The sequence below is a fragment of the Oncorhynchus mykiss genome, chromosome 10 (assembly GCF_057628025.1).
Source record: "Oncorhynchus mykiss isolate SJ-2025 chromosome 10, ASM5762802v1, whole genome shotgun sequence".
Taxonomy (NCBI): Eukaryota; Metazoa; Chordata; class Actinopteri; order Salmoniformes; family Salmonidae; genus Oncorhynchus; species Oncorhynchus mykiss.
In genome coordinates this window covers 84,989,473-85,011,891 of record NC_143031.1, presented here as the reverse complement: position 1 = coordinate 85,011,891, position 22,419 = coordinate 84,989,473, and the positions used below count along the sequence as shown (strand labels likewise).

At 42.2% G+C, this 22,419-nt stretch overlaps 1 protein-coding gene across 15 annotated transcripts in view; it reads left to right on the top strand.

The window, feature by feature from the left end:
• The window catches only part of LOC118936807 (calcium/calmodulin-dependent protein kinase type II delta chain), a 99,035-nt gene that overhangs the window by 9,862 nt on the left and 66,754 nt on the right, over positions 1–22,419 (top strand). For 8 of the 15 annotated variants that reach the window (XR_016483986.1, XM_090188293.1, XM_090188295.1 and 5 more), the window contains exons 3-5: positions 16,936–16,995; positions 18,195–18,249; positions 20,015–20,080. Coding sequence is in view for 13 of the 15 variants with exons in the window: in XM_090188293.1 (XP_090044419.1) it covers positions 16,936–16,995; positions 18,195–18,249; positions 20,015–20,080 (181 nt within the window). In the remaining 2 variants the exon portion in view is untranslated. Of the gene's footprint in view, positions 1–16,935; positions 16,996–18,194; positions 18,250–19,257; positions 20,081–22,419 lie in introns of those variants that run through there. The other 7 variants (XR_016483985.1, XM_090188292.1, XM_090188286.1 and 4 more) reach the window with 1 other exon arrangement.

Sequence of the window (22,419 nt, the reverse complement as noted above, 5' to 3'; positions counted from 1 at the left end):
GAGGAAAATGTGTCGTGGAAATTTCCTGTATTACCAAATACTTATATACTTAAATAGTTATCATAAAGTCCATCTTTAATTATATATGAGCTTCACCATAGCCCTTTTTTGACTCTCAGATCAATTCAGTGTCTATAAATAAATTATCTGAGAGTGCTTACAAAACAATTCTTAGTGTCATTTATAGCCAAGACACACCCATCTCAACTCACATGACGAATAACAGATCTTAGGAACATTACAAAGGAAGACTTTACTTGAGAGAGGAGTATCCCATAGCCAGACAGCATTAGCTATAAATTATCGTTCAGTCTGTTCTCCTAAACGAAGTTCTAATCTCGTTCTTGGTACCACTTAGGACCACAACATTACCTCATCCAATGGCATATATCAATTGTCAATTCTAGATACTCCTCAAATACACCTCCTCCTGGACAAGATCAGAAAAGGCACTGAGCCTTCTAGGCCATATACTAAATCAAGATAAGGGCAACCTCAGAGGGGACATACAACAGTGAGCCTCCTAGGTCATATACTAGGTCAAGATAAGGGCAACCTCAGAGGGGACATACAATAGTGAGCCTCTTAGGTCTTAGGTCATATACTAGATCAAGATAAGGGCAACCTCAGAGGAGACATACAATAGTGAGCCTCTTAGGTCCTAGGTCATATATTAGATCAAGATAAGGGCAACCTCAGAGGAGACATACAATAGTGAGCCTCTTAGGTCCTAGGTCATATACTAGGTCAAGATAAGGGCAACCTCAGAGGGGACATGTAATAGTGAGCCTCTTAGGTCCTAGGTCATATACTAGGTCAAGATAAGAGCAACCTCAGAGGGGACATGTAATAGTTACAGACACATTCCCATAAGAAGACTCCCTTCCTATAGGCATGAACTCAAACAGGAAGTACCTGCGCTATGGACTATTCAACGCTGGTCTGACCAATCGGAATCCATGCTTCAAGATTGTTTTGATCATGTGGACTGGGATATGTTTTTTGGGTGGCCTCTGAGAATAATATCAACGAATACACGGACGCAGTGTCTTAGTTTATCAGGAAGTGTATAAGGGGATGTTGTTCCCACTGTAACTATTAAAACCAGTGGCTGAGTTCATCAGGAAGTGTATAAGGGGATGTTGTTCCCACTGTGACTATTAAAACCAGTGGCTGAGTTCATCAGGAAGTGTACAGGGGATGTTGTTCCCACTGTGACTATTAAAACCAGTGGCTGAGTTCATCAGGAAGTGTATAAGGGGATGTTGTTCCCACTGTGACTATTAAAACCAGTGGCTTAGTTCATCAGAAAGTGTACAGGGGATGTTGTTCCCACTGTGACTATTAAAACCAGTGGCTGAGTTCATCAGGAAGTGTATAAGGGGATGTTGTTCCCACTGTGACTATTAAAACCAGTGGCTGAGTTCATCAGGAAGTGTACAGGGGATGTTGTTCCCACTGTGACTATTAAAATCAGTGGCTGAGTTCATCAGGAAGTGTATAAGGGGATGTTGTTCCCACTGTGACTATTCAAACCAGTGGCTGAGTTCATCAGGAAGTGTATAAGGGGATGTTGTTCCCACTGTGACTATTAAAATCAGTGGCTGAGTTCATCAGGAAGTGTATAAGGGGATGTTGTTCCCACTGTGACTATTCAAACCAGTGGCTGAGTTCATCAGGAAGTGTATAAGGGGATGTTGTTCCCACTGTGACTATTCAAACCAGTGGCTGAGTTCATCAGGAAGTGTACAGGGGATGTTGTTCCCACTGTAACTATTAAAACCAGTGGCTGAGTTCATCAGGAAGTGTATAAGGGGATGTTGTTCCCACTGTGACTATTAAAACCAGTGGCTGAGTTCATCAGGAAGTGTATAAGGGGATGTTGTTCCCACTGTGACTTATTAAAACCAGTGGCTGAGTTCATCAGGAAGTGTATAAGGGGATGTTGTTCCCACTGTGACTATTAAAACAAGTGGCTGAGTTTATCAGGAAGTGTACAGGGGATGTTGTTCCCACTGTGACTATTAAAACCAGTGGCTGAGTTCATCAGGAAGTGTATAAGGGGATGTTGTTCCCACTGTGACTATTAAAACCTACCCAAACCAGAAACCGTGAATAGATGGAAGCATTCGCGCAAAACTGAAAGCGCGAACTACTGCATTTAATTTAACCATAGCAAGGCGACAAACAGTTATTCTGATCGTAGACTTTAGGAAACCCCCCTATCCACATCGAAGGGAGAAGGTGGAAAGTTCCTCGGCTTACACATCACTGACAAACCGAAATGGTCCACCCACACAGACAGAAGGTGCAACAGCGCTTCTTCAACTTCAGGAGGCTGAAGAAATTTGGCTTGGCACCCAATTTGACATTTGCTCAGTACATTGTTTTCACTGAGGAAGTGTACAAGTCTCCTGTTAATGATAATGCAGAGGATTTTCCCAAGGTTGCTGTTGCTGTTGATACAAATCCCATGGTAGTTATTGGGGTTAAATTTGTCTTCTTTTTTTTGTGGATTGGGGTGATCAGTCTTTGGTTCCAAATACTCTCTCTCACACACACACACAAACAGCTCATTGTCTGTTCACCTGTCTGGCGAGAACTGCCTGTTGAACTGCATTATGGGACAACGCTGTGGAGAACGTGACTGTTAGTCTATGTGTGTGTGTGACTAACTAGGGCAGCAGACTCTGAGGAGGAAGAGAGCTAGGGCACCCTTAATTAGAGAAAGTCTGTCTCTCTCTCTCTCTCTCTCTCTCTCTCTGTCTCTCTCTCTCTGTCTCTTTCTGTCTGTCTGTCTGTCTGTCTGTCTGTCTGTCTGTCTGTCTGTCTCTCACTCTCTCACTCTCTCTCACTCTCTCTCACTCTCACACCATTGGTTAGAGCCTGTAAGTAAGCATTTCACTGTAAGGTGAACCTGTAAGGTGTAACCTGTTGTATTCGTCGCACGTGACAAATAAACGTTGATTTGATTAGATCTCTCGTCCTCTCTCTCTCTCCTCTCTCTATCTTTCTCTCTCTTTCTCTGTCTCTCTGTCTCTGTCTCTTGCTCTCTCTCTCCTCTCTCTCACTCTCCTCTCTCTCCTCTCTCACTCTCCTCTCTACTCTCCTCTCTCTCCTCTGCTCTGCTCTCCTCTCCTCTCCTCTCTGTCTCTCCTTCTCACTGTGTGACCTATAGCAGTCTGTGTGTGTCATCCTACTTTTCCCCAGTTTCGGTTCTTGAGGCAGCTGCTACAGATTCTTTAGGGTCAGAGAGAGAGAGAGGAGAGGGCACAGAGATACAGAGAGAGAGGAGAGGGCACAGAGAGAGAGGAGAGGGCACAGAGATACCGAGAGAGAGGAGAGGGCACAGAGAGAGAGTAGAGGGCACAGAGAGAGAGGAGAGGGCACAGAGATACAGAGAGAGAGGAGAGGGCACAGAGAGAGAGGCGAGGGCACAGAGATACAGAGAGAGGGAGAGGGTACAGAGATACAGAGAGAGAGAGAGAGGGCACAGAGATACACAGAGAGAGGGGGAGGGCACAGAGATACAGAGAGAGAGGGAGAGGGCACAGAGATACAGAGAGAGAGGGAGAGGGCACAGAGATACAGAGAGAGAGGGAGAGGGCACAGAGATACAGAGAGAGAGGGAGAGGGCACAGAGATACAGAGAGAAAGGGAGAGGGCACAGAGATACAGAGAGAGAGGGCACAGAGATACAGAGAGAGAGGAGAGGGCACAGAGAGAAAGAGAGGGCACAGAGATACACAGAGAGAGGGAGAGGGCACAGAGATACAGAGAGAGAGGGAGAGGGCACAGAGATACACCGAGAGAGGGCACAGAGATACAGAGAGAGAGGAGAGGGCACAGAGAGAGAGAGAGGGCACAGAGATACACAGAGAGAGGGAGAGGGCACAGAGATACACAGAGAGAGGGAGAGGGCACAGAGATAGAGAGGGAGAGGGCACATATATACACAGAGAGAGGGAGGGCAGAGATACATAGAGAGAGGGAGGGCAGAGATACAGAGAGAGAGGTAGGGCAGATATACAGAGAGAGAGGGAGGGCACAGAGATACAGAGCGAGAGAGAGAGGAGAGGGCACAGAGATACAGAGAGAGAGGAGAGGGCACAGAGAGAGAGGAGAGGGCACAGAGATACAGAGAGAGAGGAGAGGGCACAGAGAGAGAGTAGAGGGCACAGAGAGAGAGGAGAGGGCACAGAGATACAGAGAGAGAGGAGAGGGCACAGAGAGAGAGGCGAGGGCACAGAGATACAGAGAGAGGGAGAGGGTACAGAGATACAGAGAGAGAGAGAGAGGGCACAGAGATACACAGAGAGAGGGGGAGGGCACAGAGATACAGAGAGAGAGGGAGAGGGCACAGAGATACAGAGAGAGAGGGAGAGGGCACAGAGATACAGAGAGAGAGGGAGAGGGCACAGAGATACAGAGAGAGAGGGAGAGGGCACAGAGATACAGAGAGAAAGGGAGAGGGCACAGAGATACAGAGAGAGAGGGCACAGAGATACAGAGAGAGAGGAGAGGGCACAGAGAGAAAGAGAGGGCACAGAGATACACAGAGAGAGGGAGAGGGCACAGAGATACAGAGAGAGAGGGAGAGGGCACAGAGATACACCGAGAGAGGGCACAGAGATACAGAGAGAGAGGAGAGGGCACAGAGAGAGAGAGAGGGCACAGAGATACACAGAGAGAGGGAGAGGGCACAGAGATACACAGAGAGAGGGAGAGGGCACAGAGATAGAGAGGGAGAGGGCACATATACAGTGCCTTGCGAAAGTATTCGGCCCCCTTGAACTTTGCAACCTTTTGCCACATTTCAGGCTTCAAACATAAAGATATAAAACTGTATTTTTTTGTGAAGAATCAACAACAAGTGGGACACAATCATGAAGTGGAACGACATTTATTGGATATTTCAAACTTTTTTAACAAATCAAAAACTGAAAAATTGGGCGTGCAAAATTATTCAGCCCCCCTTAAGTTAATACTTTGTAGCGCCACCTTTTGCTGCGATTACAGCTGTAAGTCGCTTGGGGTATGTCTCTATCAGTTTTGCACATCGAGAGACTGACATTTTTTCCCATTCCTTCTTGCAAAACAGCTCGAGCTCAGTGAGGTTGGATGGAGAGCATTTGTGAACAGCAGTTTTCAGTTCTTTCCACAGATTCTCGATTGGATTCAGGTCTGGACTTTGACTTGGCCATTCTAACACCTGGATATGTTTATTTTTGAACCATTCCATTGTAGATTTTGCTTTATGTTTTGGATCATTGTCTTGTTGGAAGACAAATCTCCGTCCCAGTCTCAGGTCTTTTGCAGACTCCATCAGGTTTGGTCCTGTATTTGGCTCCATCCATCTTCCCATCAATTTTAACCATCTTCCCTGTCCCTGCTGAAGAAAAGCAGGCCCAAACCATGATGCTGCCACCACCATGTTTGACAGTGGGGATGGTGTGTTCAGGGTGATGAGCTGTGTTGCTTTTACGCCAAACATAACGTTTTGCATTGTTGCCAAAAAGTTCAATTTTGGTTTCATCTGACCAGAGCACCTTCTTCCACGTGTTTGGTGTGTCTCCCAGGTGGCTTGTGGCAAACTTTAAACAACACTTTTTATAGATATCTTTAAGAAGTGGCTTTCTTCTTGCCACTCTTCCATAAAGGCCAGATTTGTGCAATATACGACTGATTGTTGTCCTATGGACAGAGTCTCCCACCTCAGCTGTAGATCTCTGCAGTTCATCCAGAGTGATCATGGGCCTCTTGGCTGCATCTCTGATCAGTCTTCTCCTTGTATGAGCTGAAAGTTTAGAGGGACGGCCAGGTCTTGGTAGATTTGCAGTGGTCTGATACTCCTTCCATTTCAATATTATCGCTTGCACAGTGCTCCTTGGGATGTTTAAAGCTTGGGAAATCTTTTTGTATCCAAATCCGGCTTTGAACTTCTTCACAACAGTATCTCGGACCTGCCTGGTGTGTTCCTTGTTCTTCATGATGCTCTCTGCGCTTTTAACGGACCTCTGAGACTATCACAGTGCAGGTGCATTTATACGGAGACTTGATTACACACAGGTGGATTGTATATATCATCATTAGTCATTTAGCTCAACATTGGATCATTCAGAGATCCTCACTGAACTTCTGGAGAGAGTTTGCTGCACTGAAAGTAAAGGGGCTGAATAATTTTGCACACCCAATTTTTCAGTTTTTGATTTGTTAAAAAAGTTTGAAATATCCAATAAATGTCGTTCTACTTCATGATTGTGTCCCACTTGTTGTTGATTCTTCACAAAAAAATACAGTTTTATATCTTTATGTTTGAAGCCTGAAATGTGGCAAAAGGTTGCAAAGTTCAAGGGGGCCGAATACTTTCGCAAGGCACTGTATACACAGAGAGAGGGAGGGCAGAGATACATAGAGAGAGGGAGGGCAGAGATACAGAGAGAGAGGTAGGGCAGATATACAGAGAGAGAGGGAGGGCACAGAGATACAGAGCGAGAGAGAGAGGAGAGGGCACAGAGAGTTGGCTACAACACCATTGTTTCTCTGTCTGTAGTGTGATTTGCTGACTACCAGACTAGAGGAACCAACTGCACAGCTAGACACACTCCATTCAAACAGTCACATTGTGTTAACCTACTGTCAAACACACACACACACACAGAAAATTGCATATCACAGGTTCAAGTCTCCTTGACAACCTTTCTTGTGGTTTATTCCTGGTCAGATAGCTAGCAACAATGACAAGACTGTGGTGTTATTATGATACTGAATGGTCAGATAGCTAGCAACAATGACAAGACTTTGGTTTTATGATACTGAATGTGAATGGTCAGATAGCTAGCAACAATGACAAGACTGTGGTGTTATTATGATACTGAATGGTCAGATAGCTAGCATCAATGACAAGACTGTGGTGTTATGATACTGAATGGTCAGATAGCTAGCATCAATGACAAGACTGTGGTGTTATGATACTGAATGTGAATGGTCAGATAGCTAGCAACAATGACAAGACTGTGGTGTTATGATACTGAATGGTCAGATAGCTAGCAACAATGACAAGACTGTGGTGTTAGGATACTGAATGGTCAGATAGCTAGCAACAATGACAAGACTGTGGTTTTATGATACTGAATGGTCACATAGCTAGCATCAATGACAAGACTGTGTTGTTATTATGATACTGAATGGTCAGATAGCTAGCAACAATGACAAGACTGTGGTGTTATGATACTGAATGTGAATGGTCAGATAGCTAGCATCAATGACAAGACTGTGGTGTTATGATACTGAATGGTCAGATAGCTAGCAACAATGACAAGACTGTGGTGTTAGGATACTGAATGGTCAGATAGCTAGCAACAATGACAAGACTGTGGTTTTATGATACTGAATGGTCACATAGCTAGCATCAATGACAAGACTGTGTTGTTATTATGATACTGAATGGTCAGATAGCTAGCAACAATGACAAGACTGTGGTGTTATGATACTGAATGTGAATGGTCAGATAGCTAGCAACAATGACAAGACTGTGGTGTTATTATGATACTGAATGGTCAGATAGCTAGCATCAATGACAAGACTGTGGTTTTTTGATACTGAATGGTCAGACAGCTAGCATCAATGACAAGACTGTGGTGTTATGATACTGAATGGTCAGATAGCTAGCATCAATGACAAGACTGTGGTGTTATGATACTGAATGGTCAGATAGCTAGCAACAATGACAAGACTGTGGTGTTATGATACTGAATGTGAATGGTCAGATAGCTAGCAACAATGACAAGACTGTGGTGTTATTATGATACTGAATGGTCAGATAGCTAGCATCAATGACAAGACTGTGGTTTTATGATACTGAATGTGAATGGTCAGATAGCTAGCAACAATGACAAGACTGTGGTTTTTTGATACTGAATGTGAATGGTCAGATAGCTAGCATCAATGACAAGACTGTGGTGTTATTATGATACTGAATGGTCAGATAGCTAGCATCAATGACAAGACTGTGGTTTTATGATACTGAATGTGAATGGTCAGATAGCTAGCATCAATGACAAGACTGTGGTTTTATGATACTGAATGTGAATGGTCAGATAGCTAGCAACAATGACAAGACTGTGGTGTTATGATACTGAATGTGAATGGTCAGATAGCTAGCAACAATGACAAGACTGTGGTGTTATTATGATACTGAATGGTCAGATAGCTAGCATCAATGACAAGACTGTGGTTTTATGATACTGAATGTGAATGGTCAGATAGCTAGCAACAATGACAAGACTGTGGTTTTTTGATACTGAATGTGAATGGTCAGATAGCTAGCATCAATGACAAGACTGTGGTGTTATTATGATACTGAATGGTCAGATAGCTAGCAACAATGACAAGACTAGCTAACCAACAACTGTAACGATGTATTTGAGAATCAACAAGTGCTCATTGTGTAAATGTTTTTATGTTGTCAATAAACATTTGGAGAGTAAATATAGTTGATATGTTGTCAATAATCCTACGATTGTAAGTCCACCCCGTCTCGGATGGGCGCACAATGATTTTGTAGGCAAACGTGCCGTCTACGCCAAATTCAGACCATTTTCTTTAGTTTGGTGTTTTGTTACAGTGTCTGGTCTGCTACAGTGTGTTGGATAGAGAAATGGATAGAGAAATGGGAAGAGAAATTGATAGAGAGAGGGATAGAGAGATGGATAGAGAGATGGATAGAGAGATGGATAGAGAGATGGATAGAGAAATGGATAGAGAGAGGGATAGAGAGAGGGATAGAGAGATGGATAGAGAGATGGATAGAGAAATGGATAGAGAGAGGGATAGAGAAATGGACAGAGAGGGATAGAGAGGGATAGAGAGATGGATAGAGAGATGGATAGAGAGATGGATAGAGAAATGGGAAGATAAATGGATAGAGAGGGATAGAGAGAGGGATAGAGAGATGGATAGAGAAATGGATAGAGAGATGGATAGAGAGATGGATAGAGAGATGGATAGAGAGAGGGATAGAGAGAACGAGAAAGAGAAAGAGAGAGAAGGATAAACTGTGTCTGTGAGAGAGATAGAAATTAGGGATGAGGTTGAGGTTTTAGTGTTTGCTTTGCCTGTGTGTGTGTGTGTGTGTGTGTGTGTGTGTGTGTGTGTGTGTGTGTGTGTGTGCTCCAGGGACAGCCATTTGCATGCAGTGCTAGTTCCCACTGCAGAAAATAGTAGAGGGGAAGGGGGAGAGGAGAGGAGAGGAGAGGGGAGTTCAGAGCACTCTGATTGGTCAAGGAGTTGCTAGACAACAGATGTCCGGCTGGCTGGGAGGTAGACTACCTGTGGCGGAGAGAGAGGGATTGAGAGAGAGAGATATATAAAGAGAAAGCGAGTGAGGGAGAGAGAAAGGAAGTTGAGAGAGAGAGAGATGGACAGATTAGTGACCTTGCTCCCAGGGCTGATGATAGTATAATGGGTAGGTTGTCCTTGGTCCCAGGGCTGATGATAGTATAATGGGTAGGTTGTCCTTGCTCCCAGGGCTGATGATAGTATAATGGGTAGGTTGTCCTTGGTCCCAGGGCTGATGATAGTATAATGGGTAGGTTGTCCTTGGTCCCAGGGCTGATGATAGTATAATGGGTAGGTTGTCCTTGGTCCCAGGGCTGATGATAGTATAATGGGTAGGTTGTCCTTGGTCCTGTTGATTTAACAGTATTATTCACTCTGTCCTCCTCTCCTCCATCTCTCTCCTCCATCTCTCCTCTCTCCATCTCTCCTCCATCCTCATCTCTCCTCTCTCCATCTCTCCTCCATCCTCCTCTCTCCTCTCTCCATCTCTCCCTCCCTCCACTCTCCTCCATCTCTCCATTTCTCTCCTCCATCTCTCTTTCACTCTCTCTCTTTCTCCTTCATTTCTCTCCATCTCTCTCTCCTTCATCTCTCCCTCCCTCCACTCTCCATCTCTCCATCTCTCCCTCCTTCCTCTCTCCATCTCTCCTCCATCTCTCCCTCTCTCTTCTCTCCATCTCTCCCTCCACTCTCCTCCATCTCTCCCTCTCTCCTCTCTCCATCTCTCTCCTCCATCTCTCCCTCTCTCTTCTCTCCATCTCTCCCTCCCTCCACTCTCCTCCATCTCTCCCCCTCTCCTCTCTCCATCTCTCTCCTCCATCTCTCCCTCTCTCCACTCTCCTCCATCTCTCCCTCCCTCCCTCCACTCTCCTCCATCTCTCCATTTCTCTCCTCCATCTCTCCCTCTCTCCTCTCTCCATCTCTCTCCTCCATCTCTCCCTCTCTCCTCTCTCCATCTCTCTCCTCCATCTCTCCCTCCCTCCACTCTCCTCCATCTCTCCCTCCCTCCCTCCACTCTCCTCCATCTCTCCATTTCTCTCCTCCATCTCTCCCTCTCTCCTCTCTCCATCTCTCTCCTCCATCTCTCCCTCTCTCCTCTCTCCATCTCTCTCCTCCATCTCTCCCTCTCTCCTCTCTCCTCCATCTCTCCCTCCATCCTATTCTCTCCATCTCTCTCCTCCATCTCTCCATCTCTCTTTCACTCTCTCTCTTTCTCCTTCATTTCTCTCCATCTCTGCCACACTCCAGCTCTTTTCATCTCTCTCTTCTAGGAATCGACACTCACGCAAACACATGTCTGTCTGACCCCTCTCTTTGTCTCTCTCTCTCTCTCTCTCTCTCTCTCTCTCTCTCTCTCTCTCTCCCCATCTCTCTGTCGCTCTCTCCCCCTCTCTGTCCTGAGGCAAAGTGGAACTGGGTCGTCTTGACTCACCGGTTCCGAATCAGAGTCACTTGACACAGTTCTGATTTGAATTGTTTGAACGTGACTCTGAATCACTATGGAACTCACAGAATCCAATGGAATCGTTTTGTTCCGATTCACACAGTAAATTGATACAGTATCAAGTCACTGATTCCTAGAAAGCAGCAGAGAATCCTTATGATGAACCTTAGTAGTAGAATATAAAAGAGTAGATAGAATAAAGTAGATTAAAGTAGGGTAGAATAGAATAGACTAAAGTAGAGTAGAATAGAATAAAGTAGATTAAAGTAGGGTAGAATAGAATAGACTAAAGTAGAGTAGAATAGAATAAAGTAGATTAAAGTAGGGTAGAATAGAATAGACTAAAGTAGAGTAGAATAGAATAAAGTAGATTAAAGTAGGGTAGAATAGAATAGACTAAAGTAGAGTAGAATAGAATAAAGTAGATTGAAGTAGGGTAGAATATAAAATAATAGAATAAAGTAGATTGAAGTAGGGTAGAATATAAAATAATAGAATAAAGTAGATTGAAGTAGGGTAGAATATAAAATAATAGAATAAAGTAGATTGAAGTAGGGTAGAATAGAATAGACTAAAGTAGAGTAGAATAGAATAAAGTAGATTAAAGTAGGGTAGAATAGAATAGACTAAAGTAGAGTAGAATAGAATAAAGAAGATTGAAGAGGAGTAGAAAATAATAGTGGAGTAGGGTAGAATATAGTAGAATAGAGTATGGTAGAATAAAGTAGAATAGAGTAGGGTGTATTAAAGTAGAATAGAGTAGTGTAGAATATAGTAGGGTAGAATATAGTAGAATAGAGTAGGGTAGAATAAAGTAGAATAGAGTAGGGTAGAATAAAGTAGAATAGAGTAGTGTAGAATAAAGTAGGGTAGATTAAAGTAGAATAGAGTAGGGTTGAATATAGTAGGGTAGAATAAAGTAGAGTAGGGTAGATTAAAGTAGAGTAGAGTAGGGTAGAATATAGTAGGGTAGAATAAAGTACAGTAGTGTAGGGTAGAATATAATATAATAGAATAAAGTAGAGTAGAGTAGGGTAGAATATAGTAGGGTAGAATAAAGTAGAGTAGAGTAGGGTAGAATATAGTAGGGTAGAATAAAGTACAGTAGTGTAGGGTAGAATATAATATAATAGAATAAAGTAGAGTAGAGTAGGGTAGAATATAGTAGGGTAGAATAAAGTAGAGTAGAGTAGGGTAGAATATAGTAGGGTAGAATAAAGTGGAGTAGATTAGGGTAGAATATAGTAGGGTAGAATAAAGTAGAGTAGAGTAGGGTAGAATATAGTAGGGTAGAATAAAGTAGAGTAGAGTATGGTAGAATATAATATAATAGAATAAAGTAGAGTAGAGTAGAATATAATAAAATAAAGTAGCATAGAGTAGGGTAGATTAAAGTAGAATAGAGTAGGGTGGAATAAAGTAGATTAGAGTAGGGTAGATTAAAGTAGAATATAGTAGGGTAGAATAAAGTAGAATAGAGTAGGGTGGAATAAAGTAGATTAGAGTAGGGTAGATTAAAGTAGAATAGAGAAGAGCAGAATAGGATAGATTAAAGTAGAATAGAGTAGGGTAGAGTAAAGTAGAATAGAGTAGGGTAGAATAAAGTAGAATAGAGTAGGGTAGAATAAAGTAGAATAGAGTAGGGTAGAATAAAGTAGAATAGAGTAGGGTAAATAAAGTAGCATATAGTAGGGTAGATTAAAGTAGAATAGAGTAGGGTAGAATAGAGTAGGGTAAAATAAAGTAGAGTCGATTAAAGTAGAATAGAGTAGGGTTGAACATAGTAGGGTAGAATGAAGTAGAGTAGGGTAGATTAAAGTAGAGTAGAGTAGGGTAGAATATAGTAGGGTAGAATGAAGTAGAGTAGGGTAGATTAAAGTAGAGTAGAGTAGGGTAGAATAGAGTAGGGTAGAATAAAGTAGAGTAGAGTAGGGTAGAATATAGTAGGGTAGAATGAAGTAGAGTAGGGTAGATTAAAGTAGAGTAGAGTAGGGTAGAATATAGTAGGGTAGAATAAAGTAGAGTAGAGTAGGGTAGAATATAGTAGGGTAGAATGAAGTAGAGTAGGGTAGATTAAAGTAGAGTAGAGTAGGGTAGAATATAGTAGGGTAGAATGAAGTAGAGTAGGGTAGATTAAAGTAGAGTAGAGTAGGGTAGAATATAGTAGGGTAGAATAAAGTAGAGTAGAGTAGGGTTGAATATAGTAGGGTAGAATGAAGTAGAGTAGGGTAGATTAAAGTAGAGTAGAGTAGGGTAGATTAAAGTAGAGTAGAGTAGGGTAGAATATAATATAATAGAATAAAGTGGAGTAGAGTAGAGTAGATTAAAGTAGAGTAGAGTAGGGTAGAATATAGTAGGGTAGAATGAAGTAGAGTAGGGTAGATTAAAGTAGAGTAGAGTAGGGTAGAATATAGTAGGGTAGAATGAAGTAGAGTAGGGTAGATTAAAGTAGAGTAGAGTAGGGTAGAATATAGTAGGGTAGAATGAAGTAGAGTAGGGTAGATTAAAGTAGAGTAGAGTAGGGTAGAATATAGTAGGGTAGAATAAAGTAGAGTAGAGTAGGGTTGAATATAGTAGGGTAGAATGAAGTAGAGTAGGGTAGAGTAGAGTAGGGTAGAATATAGTAGGGTAGAATGAAGTAGAGTAGGGTAGATTAAAGTAGAGTAGAGTAGGGTAGAATATAGTAGGGTAGAATGAAGTAGAGTAGGGTAGATTAAAGTAGAGTAGAGTAGGGTAGAATATAGTAGGGTAGAATAAAGTAGAGTAGAGTAGGGTTGAATATAGTAGGGTAGAATGAAGTAGAGTAGGGTAGATTAAAGTAGAGTAGTGTAGGGTAGAATATAGTAGGGTAGAATAAAGTAGGGTAGATTAGGGTAGAATATAGTAGGGTAGAATAAAGTGGAGTAGAGTAGGGTAGAATATAGTAGGGTAGAATAAAGTGGAGTAGATTAGGGTAGAATATAGTAGGGTAGAATAAAGTAGAGTAGAGTAGGGTAGAATATAGTAGGGTAGAATAAAGTAGAGTAGAGTAGGGTTGAATATAGTAGGGTAGAATAAAGTAGAGTAGAGTAGGGTAGAATATAATATAATAGAATAAAGTGGAGTAGTGTAGGGTAGAATATAGTAGGGTAGAATAAAGTGGAGTAGATTAGGGTAGAATATAGTAGGGTAGAATAAAGTGGAGTAGAGTAGGGTAGAATATAGTAGGGTAGATTAAAGTAGAGTAGTGTAGGGTAGAATATAGTAGGGTAGAATAAAGTAGGGTAGATTAAAGTAGAGTAGTGTAGGGTAGAATATAGTAGGGTAGAATAAAGTAGGGTAGATTAGGGTAGAATATAGTAGGGTAGATTAAAGTAGAGTAGAGTAGGGTAGAATATAGTAGGGTAGATTAAAGTAGAGTAGAGTAGATTAAAGTAGAGTAGAGTAGGGTAGAATATAGTAGGGTAGAATGAAGTAGAGTAGGGTAGATTAAAGTAGAGTAGAGTAGGGTAGAATATAGTAGGGTAGAATGAAGTAGAGTAGGTTAGATTAAAGTAGAGTAGAGTAGGGTAGAATATAGTAGGGTAGAATGAAGTAGAGTAGGGTAGATTAAAGTAGAGTAGAGTAGGGTAGAATATAGTAGGGTAGAATAAAGTAGAGTAGAGTAGGGTTGAATATAGTAGGGTAGAATGAAGTAGAGTAGGGTAGAGTAGAGTAGGATAGAATATAGTAGGGTAGAATGAAGTAGAGTAGGGTAGATTAAAGTAGAGTAGAGTAGGGTAGAATATAGTAGGGTAGAATGAAGTAGAGTAGGGTAGATTAAAGTAGAGTAGAGTAGGGTAGAATATAGTAGGGTAGAATAAAGTAGAGTAGAGTAGGGTTGAATATAGTAGGGTAGAATGAAGTAGAGTAGGGTAGATTAAAGTAGAGTAGTGTAGGGTAGAATATAGTAGGGTAGAATAAAGTAGGGTAGATTAGGGTAGAATATAGTAGGGTAGAATAAAGTGGAGTAGAGTAGGGTAGAATATAGTAGGGTAGAATAAAGTGGAGTAGATTAGGGTAGAATATAGTAGGGTAGAATAAAGTAGAGTAGAGTAGGGTAGAATATAGTAGGGTAGAATAAAGTAGAGTAGAGTAGGGTTGAATATAGTAGGGTAGAATAAAGTAGAGTAGAGTAGGGTAGAATATAATATAATAGAATAAAGTGGAGTAGTGTAGGGTAGAATATAGTAGGGTAGAATAAAGTGGAGTAGATTAGGGTAGAATATAGTAGGGTAGAATAAAGTGGAGTAGAGTAGGGTAGAATATAGTAGGGTAGATTAAAGTAGAGTAGTGTAGGGTAGAATATAGTAGGGTAGAATAAAGTAGGGTAGATTAAAGTAGAGTAGTGTAGGGTAGAATATAGTAGGGTAGAATAAAGTAGGGTAGATTAGGGTAGAATATAGTAGGGTAGATTAAAGTAGAGTAGAGTAGGGTAGAATATAATAAAATAAAGTAGAGTTGAATAAAATAGAGTGGAGTGGAATAGAATACAGTAGAATAGAATACAGTAGAATACAATACAGTAGAATAGAATACAGTAGAATAGAATACAGTAGAATAGAATACAGTAGAATAGAATACAGTAGAATAGAATACAGTAGAATACAATACAGTAGAATAGAATACAGTAGAATAGAATACAGTGGAATAGAATACAGTAGAATAGAAAACAGTAGAATAGAATATAGTAGAATAGAATACAGTAGAATAGAATATAGTAGAATAGAATACAGTAGAATAGAATACAGTAGAATAGAATACAGTAGAATAGAATATAGTAGAATAGAATACAGTAGAATAGAATACAGTAGAATAGAATATAGTAGAATAGAATACAGTAGAATAGAATATAGTAGAATAGAATACAGTAGAATAGAATACAGTGGAATAGAATACAGTGGAATAGAATACAGTAGAATAGAATACAGTAGAATAGAATATAGTAGAATAGAATACAGTAGAATAGAATATAGTAGAATAGAATACAGTAGAATAGAATACAGTAGAATAGAATACAGTAGAATAGAATACAGTAGAATAGAATACAGTAGAATAGAATACAGTAGAATAGAATACAGTAGAATAGAATACAGTAGAATAGAATACAGTAGAATAGAATACAGTAGAATAGAATACAGGAGAATAGAATACAGTAGGATACAATAGAATAGAATAGAATACAGTAGAATAGAATACAGTAGAATAGAATACAGTAGAATAGAATACAGTAGAATAGAATACAGTAGAATAGAATACAGTAGAATAGAATACAGTAGAATAGAATACAGTAGAATAGAATACAGTAGAAAAGAATACAGTAGAAGAGAATACAGTAGAATACAATACAGTAGAATAGAATACAGTAGAATAGAATACAGTAGAATAGAATACAGTAGAATAGAATACAGTAGAATAGAATACAGTAGAATAGAATACAGTAGAATAGAAATAGGGAGAGAGGGAGGAGAAAGGGAGGGAGGGGGGGAGAAAGGGAGGGAGAGGGGGTAGAAAGGGAGGGAGAGAGAGGGAGAGAGAGGGGAGAGAAAGGGGGGGAGGGTGAGAGAGGGGGGGTGAGGGGCGAAAGGGAGGGAGAGAGATGGGGGAGAAAGGGAGAGAGAGAGAGGGGAGAGAAAGGGAGAGAGAGAGACAGGAGAGAAAAGAGGGGAGGGAGAGAGAGGGGGATGGGGAAAGGGGGGGAGAGAGAGGGGGGTGATAGATAGATGTTAAGAGGAGGAGAAATAGAGGACATTAAGTTTTATTTATAGTAATTTCATCAGTTACCTCTGCCAACGGTGCTGTCCTCCAACACACACACAGTACACCCTCTACTGGCTGACATTTGCATCACAGTCTGTAAAGGATTACCTACAGCACTATAGTCTATGGAGATACAGAAACAATGAAATACAGGGATTCACTTCTGTCTCTGTCTCTCTCTCTCTGTCTCTGTTTCTCTCTGTCTCTCTCTCTCTCTGTCTCTCTCTGTCTCTGTCTCTCTCTCGGTCTCTCTCTGTCTCTCTGCCTATCTGTCTCTCTGCCTCTCCCTCTGTGTCTCTCTCTGTCTCTCTGTCTCTGTCTCTCTCTCTCTCTCTCTCTCTCTCTCTCTCTCTCTCTGTTTGTCATGTTTCCAGACCACCAGAAGCTTGAGAGAGAGGCCAGGATTTGCCGTCTGCTGAAACATCCCAATATTGGTGAGAACAACAACCCTCGTCGACCCCTGGCAACATCTGCTCTGTTTTTATTAGCCTGTTGTGGAAAAGACCACAACAGGTGTGTGTGCAGCCCTGGTCAAATGTAGGGCATCGCATAGAGAATATAATACCGTTTGGGATTTAGGCAAGAACATTTCAATAATAGCAGTAATCCTTCTCTATAGAACCTGTTGTCTTTTTCCTCTTGTCTTCTTCTCTTCACCCTCTATCCCTTCTATTCACTTCTCTATCCATTCTCTTCCCCCTCTCTTCCCCCCTCTATCCCTTCTCTTCCCCCCTCTACCCCTTCTCTTCCCTTCTCTTCCCCCTCTATCCCTTCTCTTCCCCCCTGTATCCCTTCTCTTCCCTTCTCTTCCCTTCTCTTCCCCTCTCTATCCCTTCTCTTCCCCCTCTATCCCTTCTCTTCCCCTCTCTATCCCTTCTCTTCCCCCCTCTATCCCTTCTCTTCCCTTCTCTTCCCCTCTCTATCCCTTCTCTTCCCCTCTCTATCCCTTCTCTTCCCCCCTCTATCCCTTCTCTTCCCCCTCTATCCCTTCTCTTCCCCCCTCTATCCTCTCTCTTCCCCCCTCTATCCCTTCTCTTCCCCCCTCTATCCTCTCTCTTCCCCCCTGTATCCTTCTCTTTCTCCCTCTATCCCTTCTCTTCCCCCCTCTATCCCTTCTCTTCCCCCCTCTATCCCTTCTCTTCTCTTCCCCCCTCTATCCCTTCTCTTCTCTTCCCCCCTCTATCCCTTCTCTTCCCCCTCTATCCCTTCCCTTCCCCCTCTATCCCCACTCTTCCCCCTCTATCCCTTCTCTTCCGCCCTCTATCCCTTCTCTTCCCCCCTCTATCCCCTCTCTTCCCCCCTCTATCCCCTCTCTTCCTCCTCTATCCATTCTCTTCCCCCTCTATCCATTCTCTTCCCCTCTCTATCCCCTCTATCCCTTCTCTTCCCCTCTATCCCCCTCTATACCCCCTCTCTTCCCACCCTCTATCTCTATCCCCCTCTCTGCCACCTCTCTGCCCCCTCTCTTCCCTCCCTCTATCCATTATTTTCCCCCGCTCTCTGCCCTCTCTATCCCCCTCTATTGCCCCTCTCCTGCCCCCTCTATCCCCCTCTATCGCCCCTTTCCCTCTCTTCCCCCCCTCTCTGCCCCGTCTATCCCCCTCTCTTACCCCCTCTCTTCCTGTCTTCTCAGTGAGGCTTCATGACAGCATATCAGAGGAGGGCTTCCACTACCTGCTGTTTGATCTGTGAGTACACCTCTACCTCTCATATTAGAGGAGGGCTTCCACTTCCTGCTGTTTGATCTGTGAGTACACCTCTACCTCTCATGTCAGAGGAGGGCTTCCACTTCCTGCTGTTTGATCTGTGAGTACACCTCTACCTCTCATATCAGAGGAGGGCTTCCACTTCCTGCTGTTTGATCTGTGAGTACACCTCTACCTCTCATATCAGAGGAGGGCTTCCACTTCCTGCTGTTTGATCTGTGAGTACACCTCTACCTCTCATATCAGAGGAGGGCTTCCACTTCCTGCTGTTTGATCTGTGAGTACACCTCTACCTCTCATATCAGAGGAGGGCTTCCACTTCCTGCTGTTTGATCTGTGAGTACACCTCTACCTCTCATGTCAGAGGAGGGCTTCCACTTCCTGCTGTTTGATCTGTGAGTACACCTCTACCTCTCATATCAGAGGAGGGCTTCCACTTCCTGCTGTTTGATCTGTGAGTACACCTCTACCTCTCATATCAGAGGAGAGCTTCCACTTCCTGCTGTTTGATCTGTGAGTACACCTCTACCTCTCATGTCAGAGGAGGGCTTCCACTTCCTGCTGTTTGATCTGTGAGTACACCTCTACCTCTCATATCAGAGGAGGGCTTCCACTTCCTGCTGTTTGATCTGTGAGTACACCTCTACCTCTCATGTCAGAGGAGAGCTTCCACTTCCTGCTGTTTGATCTGTGAGTACACCTCTACCTCTCATGTCAGAGGAGGGCTTCCACTTCCTGCTGTTTGATCTGTGAGTACACCTCTACCTCTCATATCAGAGGAGGGCTTCCACTACCTGCTGTTTGATCTGTGAGTACACCTCTACCTCTCATGTCAGAGGAGGTCTTCCACTTCCTGCTGTTTGATCTGTGAGTACACCTCTACCTCTCATGTCAGAGGAGGGCTTCCACTTCCTGCTGTTTGATCTGTGAGTACACCTCTACCTCTCATGTCAGAGGAGGGCTTCCACTTCCTGCTGTTTGATCTGTGAGTACACCTCTACCTCTCATATCAGAGGAGGGCTTCCACTTCCTGCTGTTTGATCTGTGAGTACACCTCTACCTCTCATATCAGAGGAGGGCTTCCACTTCCTGCTGTTTGATCTGTGAGTACACCTCTCATATCTATGTGTATCTCATCCCTCCATCTCTCAGTGAGTGTAGATCCAGGTACTGATCCAGGGATGACAGGTGCTGGTTTTGTCAGGAATAATAACTAGTGTTAAACCACAGACACACACTAGAGAGGTAAACCACCTTGGTGTGTGTCTCTGTGTGTCTTGTGTGTTTCTGTGTGTGTCTGTTTTTCTGTGTGCCTGTGTGTGTGTCTGTGTGTGTCTGTGTGTGTCTGTGTGTGTGTGTCTGTGTCTGTGTGTGTCTGTCTGTTTGTCTGTGTGTCTGTCTGTGTGTGTATGTGTCTGTATCTGTCTGTGTGTCTGTGTGTCTGTGTGTCTGTGTCTGTCTGTGTGTCTGTGTGTGTGTCTGTGTGTGTGTCTGTCTGTCTGTGTGTGTGTCTGTGTGTCTGTGTGTCTGTCTGTCTGTGTGTGTCTGTCTGTGTGTGTCTGTCTGTGTGTGTATGTGTCTGTGTGTGTCTGTGTGTGTATGTGTGTGTGTCTGTGTGTCTGTCTGTCTGTGTGTGTGTCTGTGTGTCTGTGTGTCTATGTCTGTCTGTGTGTCTGTGTGTGTGTCTGTCTGTCTGTGTGTGTGTCTGTGTGTCTGTGTGTCTGTCTGTGTGTCTGTGTGTTTTCAGGGTGACTGGAGGAGAGCTGTTTGAGGACATCGTAGCCAGGGAGTACTACAGTGAGGCTGACGCCAGGTAGGAACACACACACACACACACACACACACACACACACACACACACACACACACACACACACACACACACACACACACACACACACACACACACACATGCTATATCACTGTCTTCCAGTTCTTTCTCGCAGTCAGGTGTGTGTTATTTCATATGGCTGTATCGAAGGTGTGTGTGTGTGTGTTATCTAAGGTGTGTGTGTGTGTGTGTTATCTAAGGTGTGTGTGTTATCTAAGGTGTGTGTGTGTGTCATCTAAGGTGTGATATCTGTCTCTATAAAGTGATTTATAAACGTGATGTATGGACCACTGACTGTGTGATTAATCACAGAGGAGACACCAAAATAATAACAAGAATAATGCATCACGTTTCTATTGCACTTTTCATAAGAATCTCAGAGCACTTCAAAAACAACCCGTCTAGCTATAGTTAGATTAACAGGTACGTCATCATGAATAGATCAACCAGTACATCACCAAGAATAGTCTAGCTATAGTTAGATCAACCAGTACATCATCATGAATAGATCAACCAGTACATCATCATGAATAGATCAACCAGTACATCACCATGAATAGATCAACCAGTACATCATCATGAATAGATCAACCAGTACATCACCATGAATAGATCAACCAGTACATCATCATGAATAGATCAACCAGTACATCACCTTGAATAGTCTAGCTATAGTTAGATCAACCAGTACATCATCATGAATAGTCTAGCTATAGTTAGATCAACCAGTACATCACCTTGAATAGATCAACCAGTACATCATCATGAATAGATCAACCAGTACATCACCATGAATAGATCAACCAGTACATCATCATGAATAGATCAACCAGTACATCACCTTGAATAGTCTAGCTATAGTTAGATCAACCAGTACATCATCATGAATAGTCTAGCTATAGTTAGATCAACCAGTACATCATCATGAATAGATCAACCAGTACATCACCTTGAATAGTCTAGCTATAGTTAGATCAACCAGTACATCATCATGAATAGTCTAGCTATAGTTAGATCAACCAGTACATCACCATGAATAGATCAACCAGTACATCACCATGAATAGATCAACCAGTACATCACCATGAATAGTCTAGCTATAGTTAGATCAACCAGTACATCATCATGAATAGATCAACCAGTACATCATCATGAATAGTTTCGCTATAGTTAGATCAACCAGTACATCACCATGAATAGATCAACCAGTACATCACCATGAATAGATCAACCAGTACATCATCATGAATAGATCGACCAGTACATCATCATGAATAGGCTAGCTATAGTTACATCATGAATAGATCAACCAGTACATCACCATGAATAGATCAACCAGTACATCACCATGAATAGTCTAGCTATAGTTAGATCAACCAGTACATCATCATGAATAGATCAACCAGTACATCATCATGAATAGTCTAGCTATAGTTAGATCAACCAGTACATCATCATGAATAGATCAACCAGTACATCATCATGAATAGTCTAGCTATAGTTAGATCAACCAGTACATCATCATGAATAGATCGACCAGTACATCACCATGAATAGGCTAGCTATAGTTACATCATGAATAGATCAACCAGTACATCGTCATGAATAGATCAACCAGTACATCACCATGAATAGATCAACCAGTACATCATCATGAATAGTCTAGCTATAGTTAGATCAACCAGTGCATCGTCATGAATACTCTAGCTATAGTTAGATCGACCACTACATCACAATGAATAGATCAACCAGTACATCACCATGAATAGTCTAGCTATAGTTACATCATGAATAGATCAACCAGTACATCGTCATGAATAGATCAACCAGTACATCATCATGAATAGTCTAGCTATAGTTAGATCAACCAGTACATCGTCATGAATAGATCAACCAGTACATCATCATGAATAGTCTAGCTATAGTTACATCATGAATAGATCAACCAGTACATCATCATGAATAGTCTAGCTATAGTTACATCATGAATAGATCAACCAGTACATCATCATGAATAAATCAACCAGTACATCACCATGAATAGTCTAGCTATAGTTACATCATGAATAGATCAACCAGTACATCGTCATGAATAGATCAACCAGTACATCATCATGAATAGTCTAGCTATAGTTAGATCAACCAGTACATCGTCATGAATAGATCAACCAGTACATCATCATGAATAGTCTAGCTATAGTTACATCATGAATAGATCAACCAGTACATCATCATGAATAGTCTAGCTATAGTTACATCATGAATAGATCAACCAGTACATCATCATGAATAAATCAACCAGTACATCACCATGAATAGTC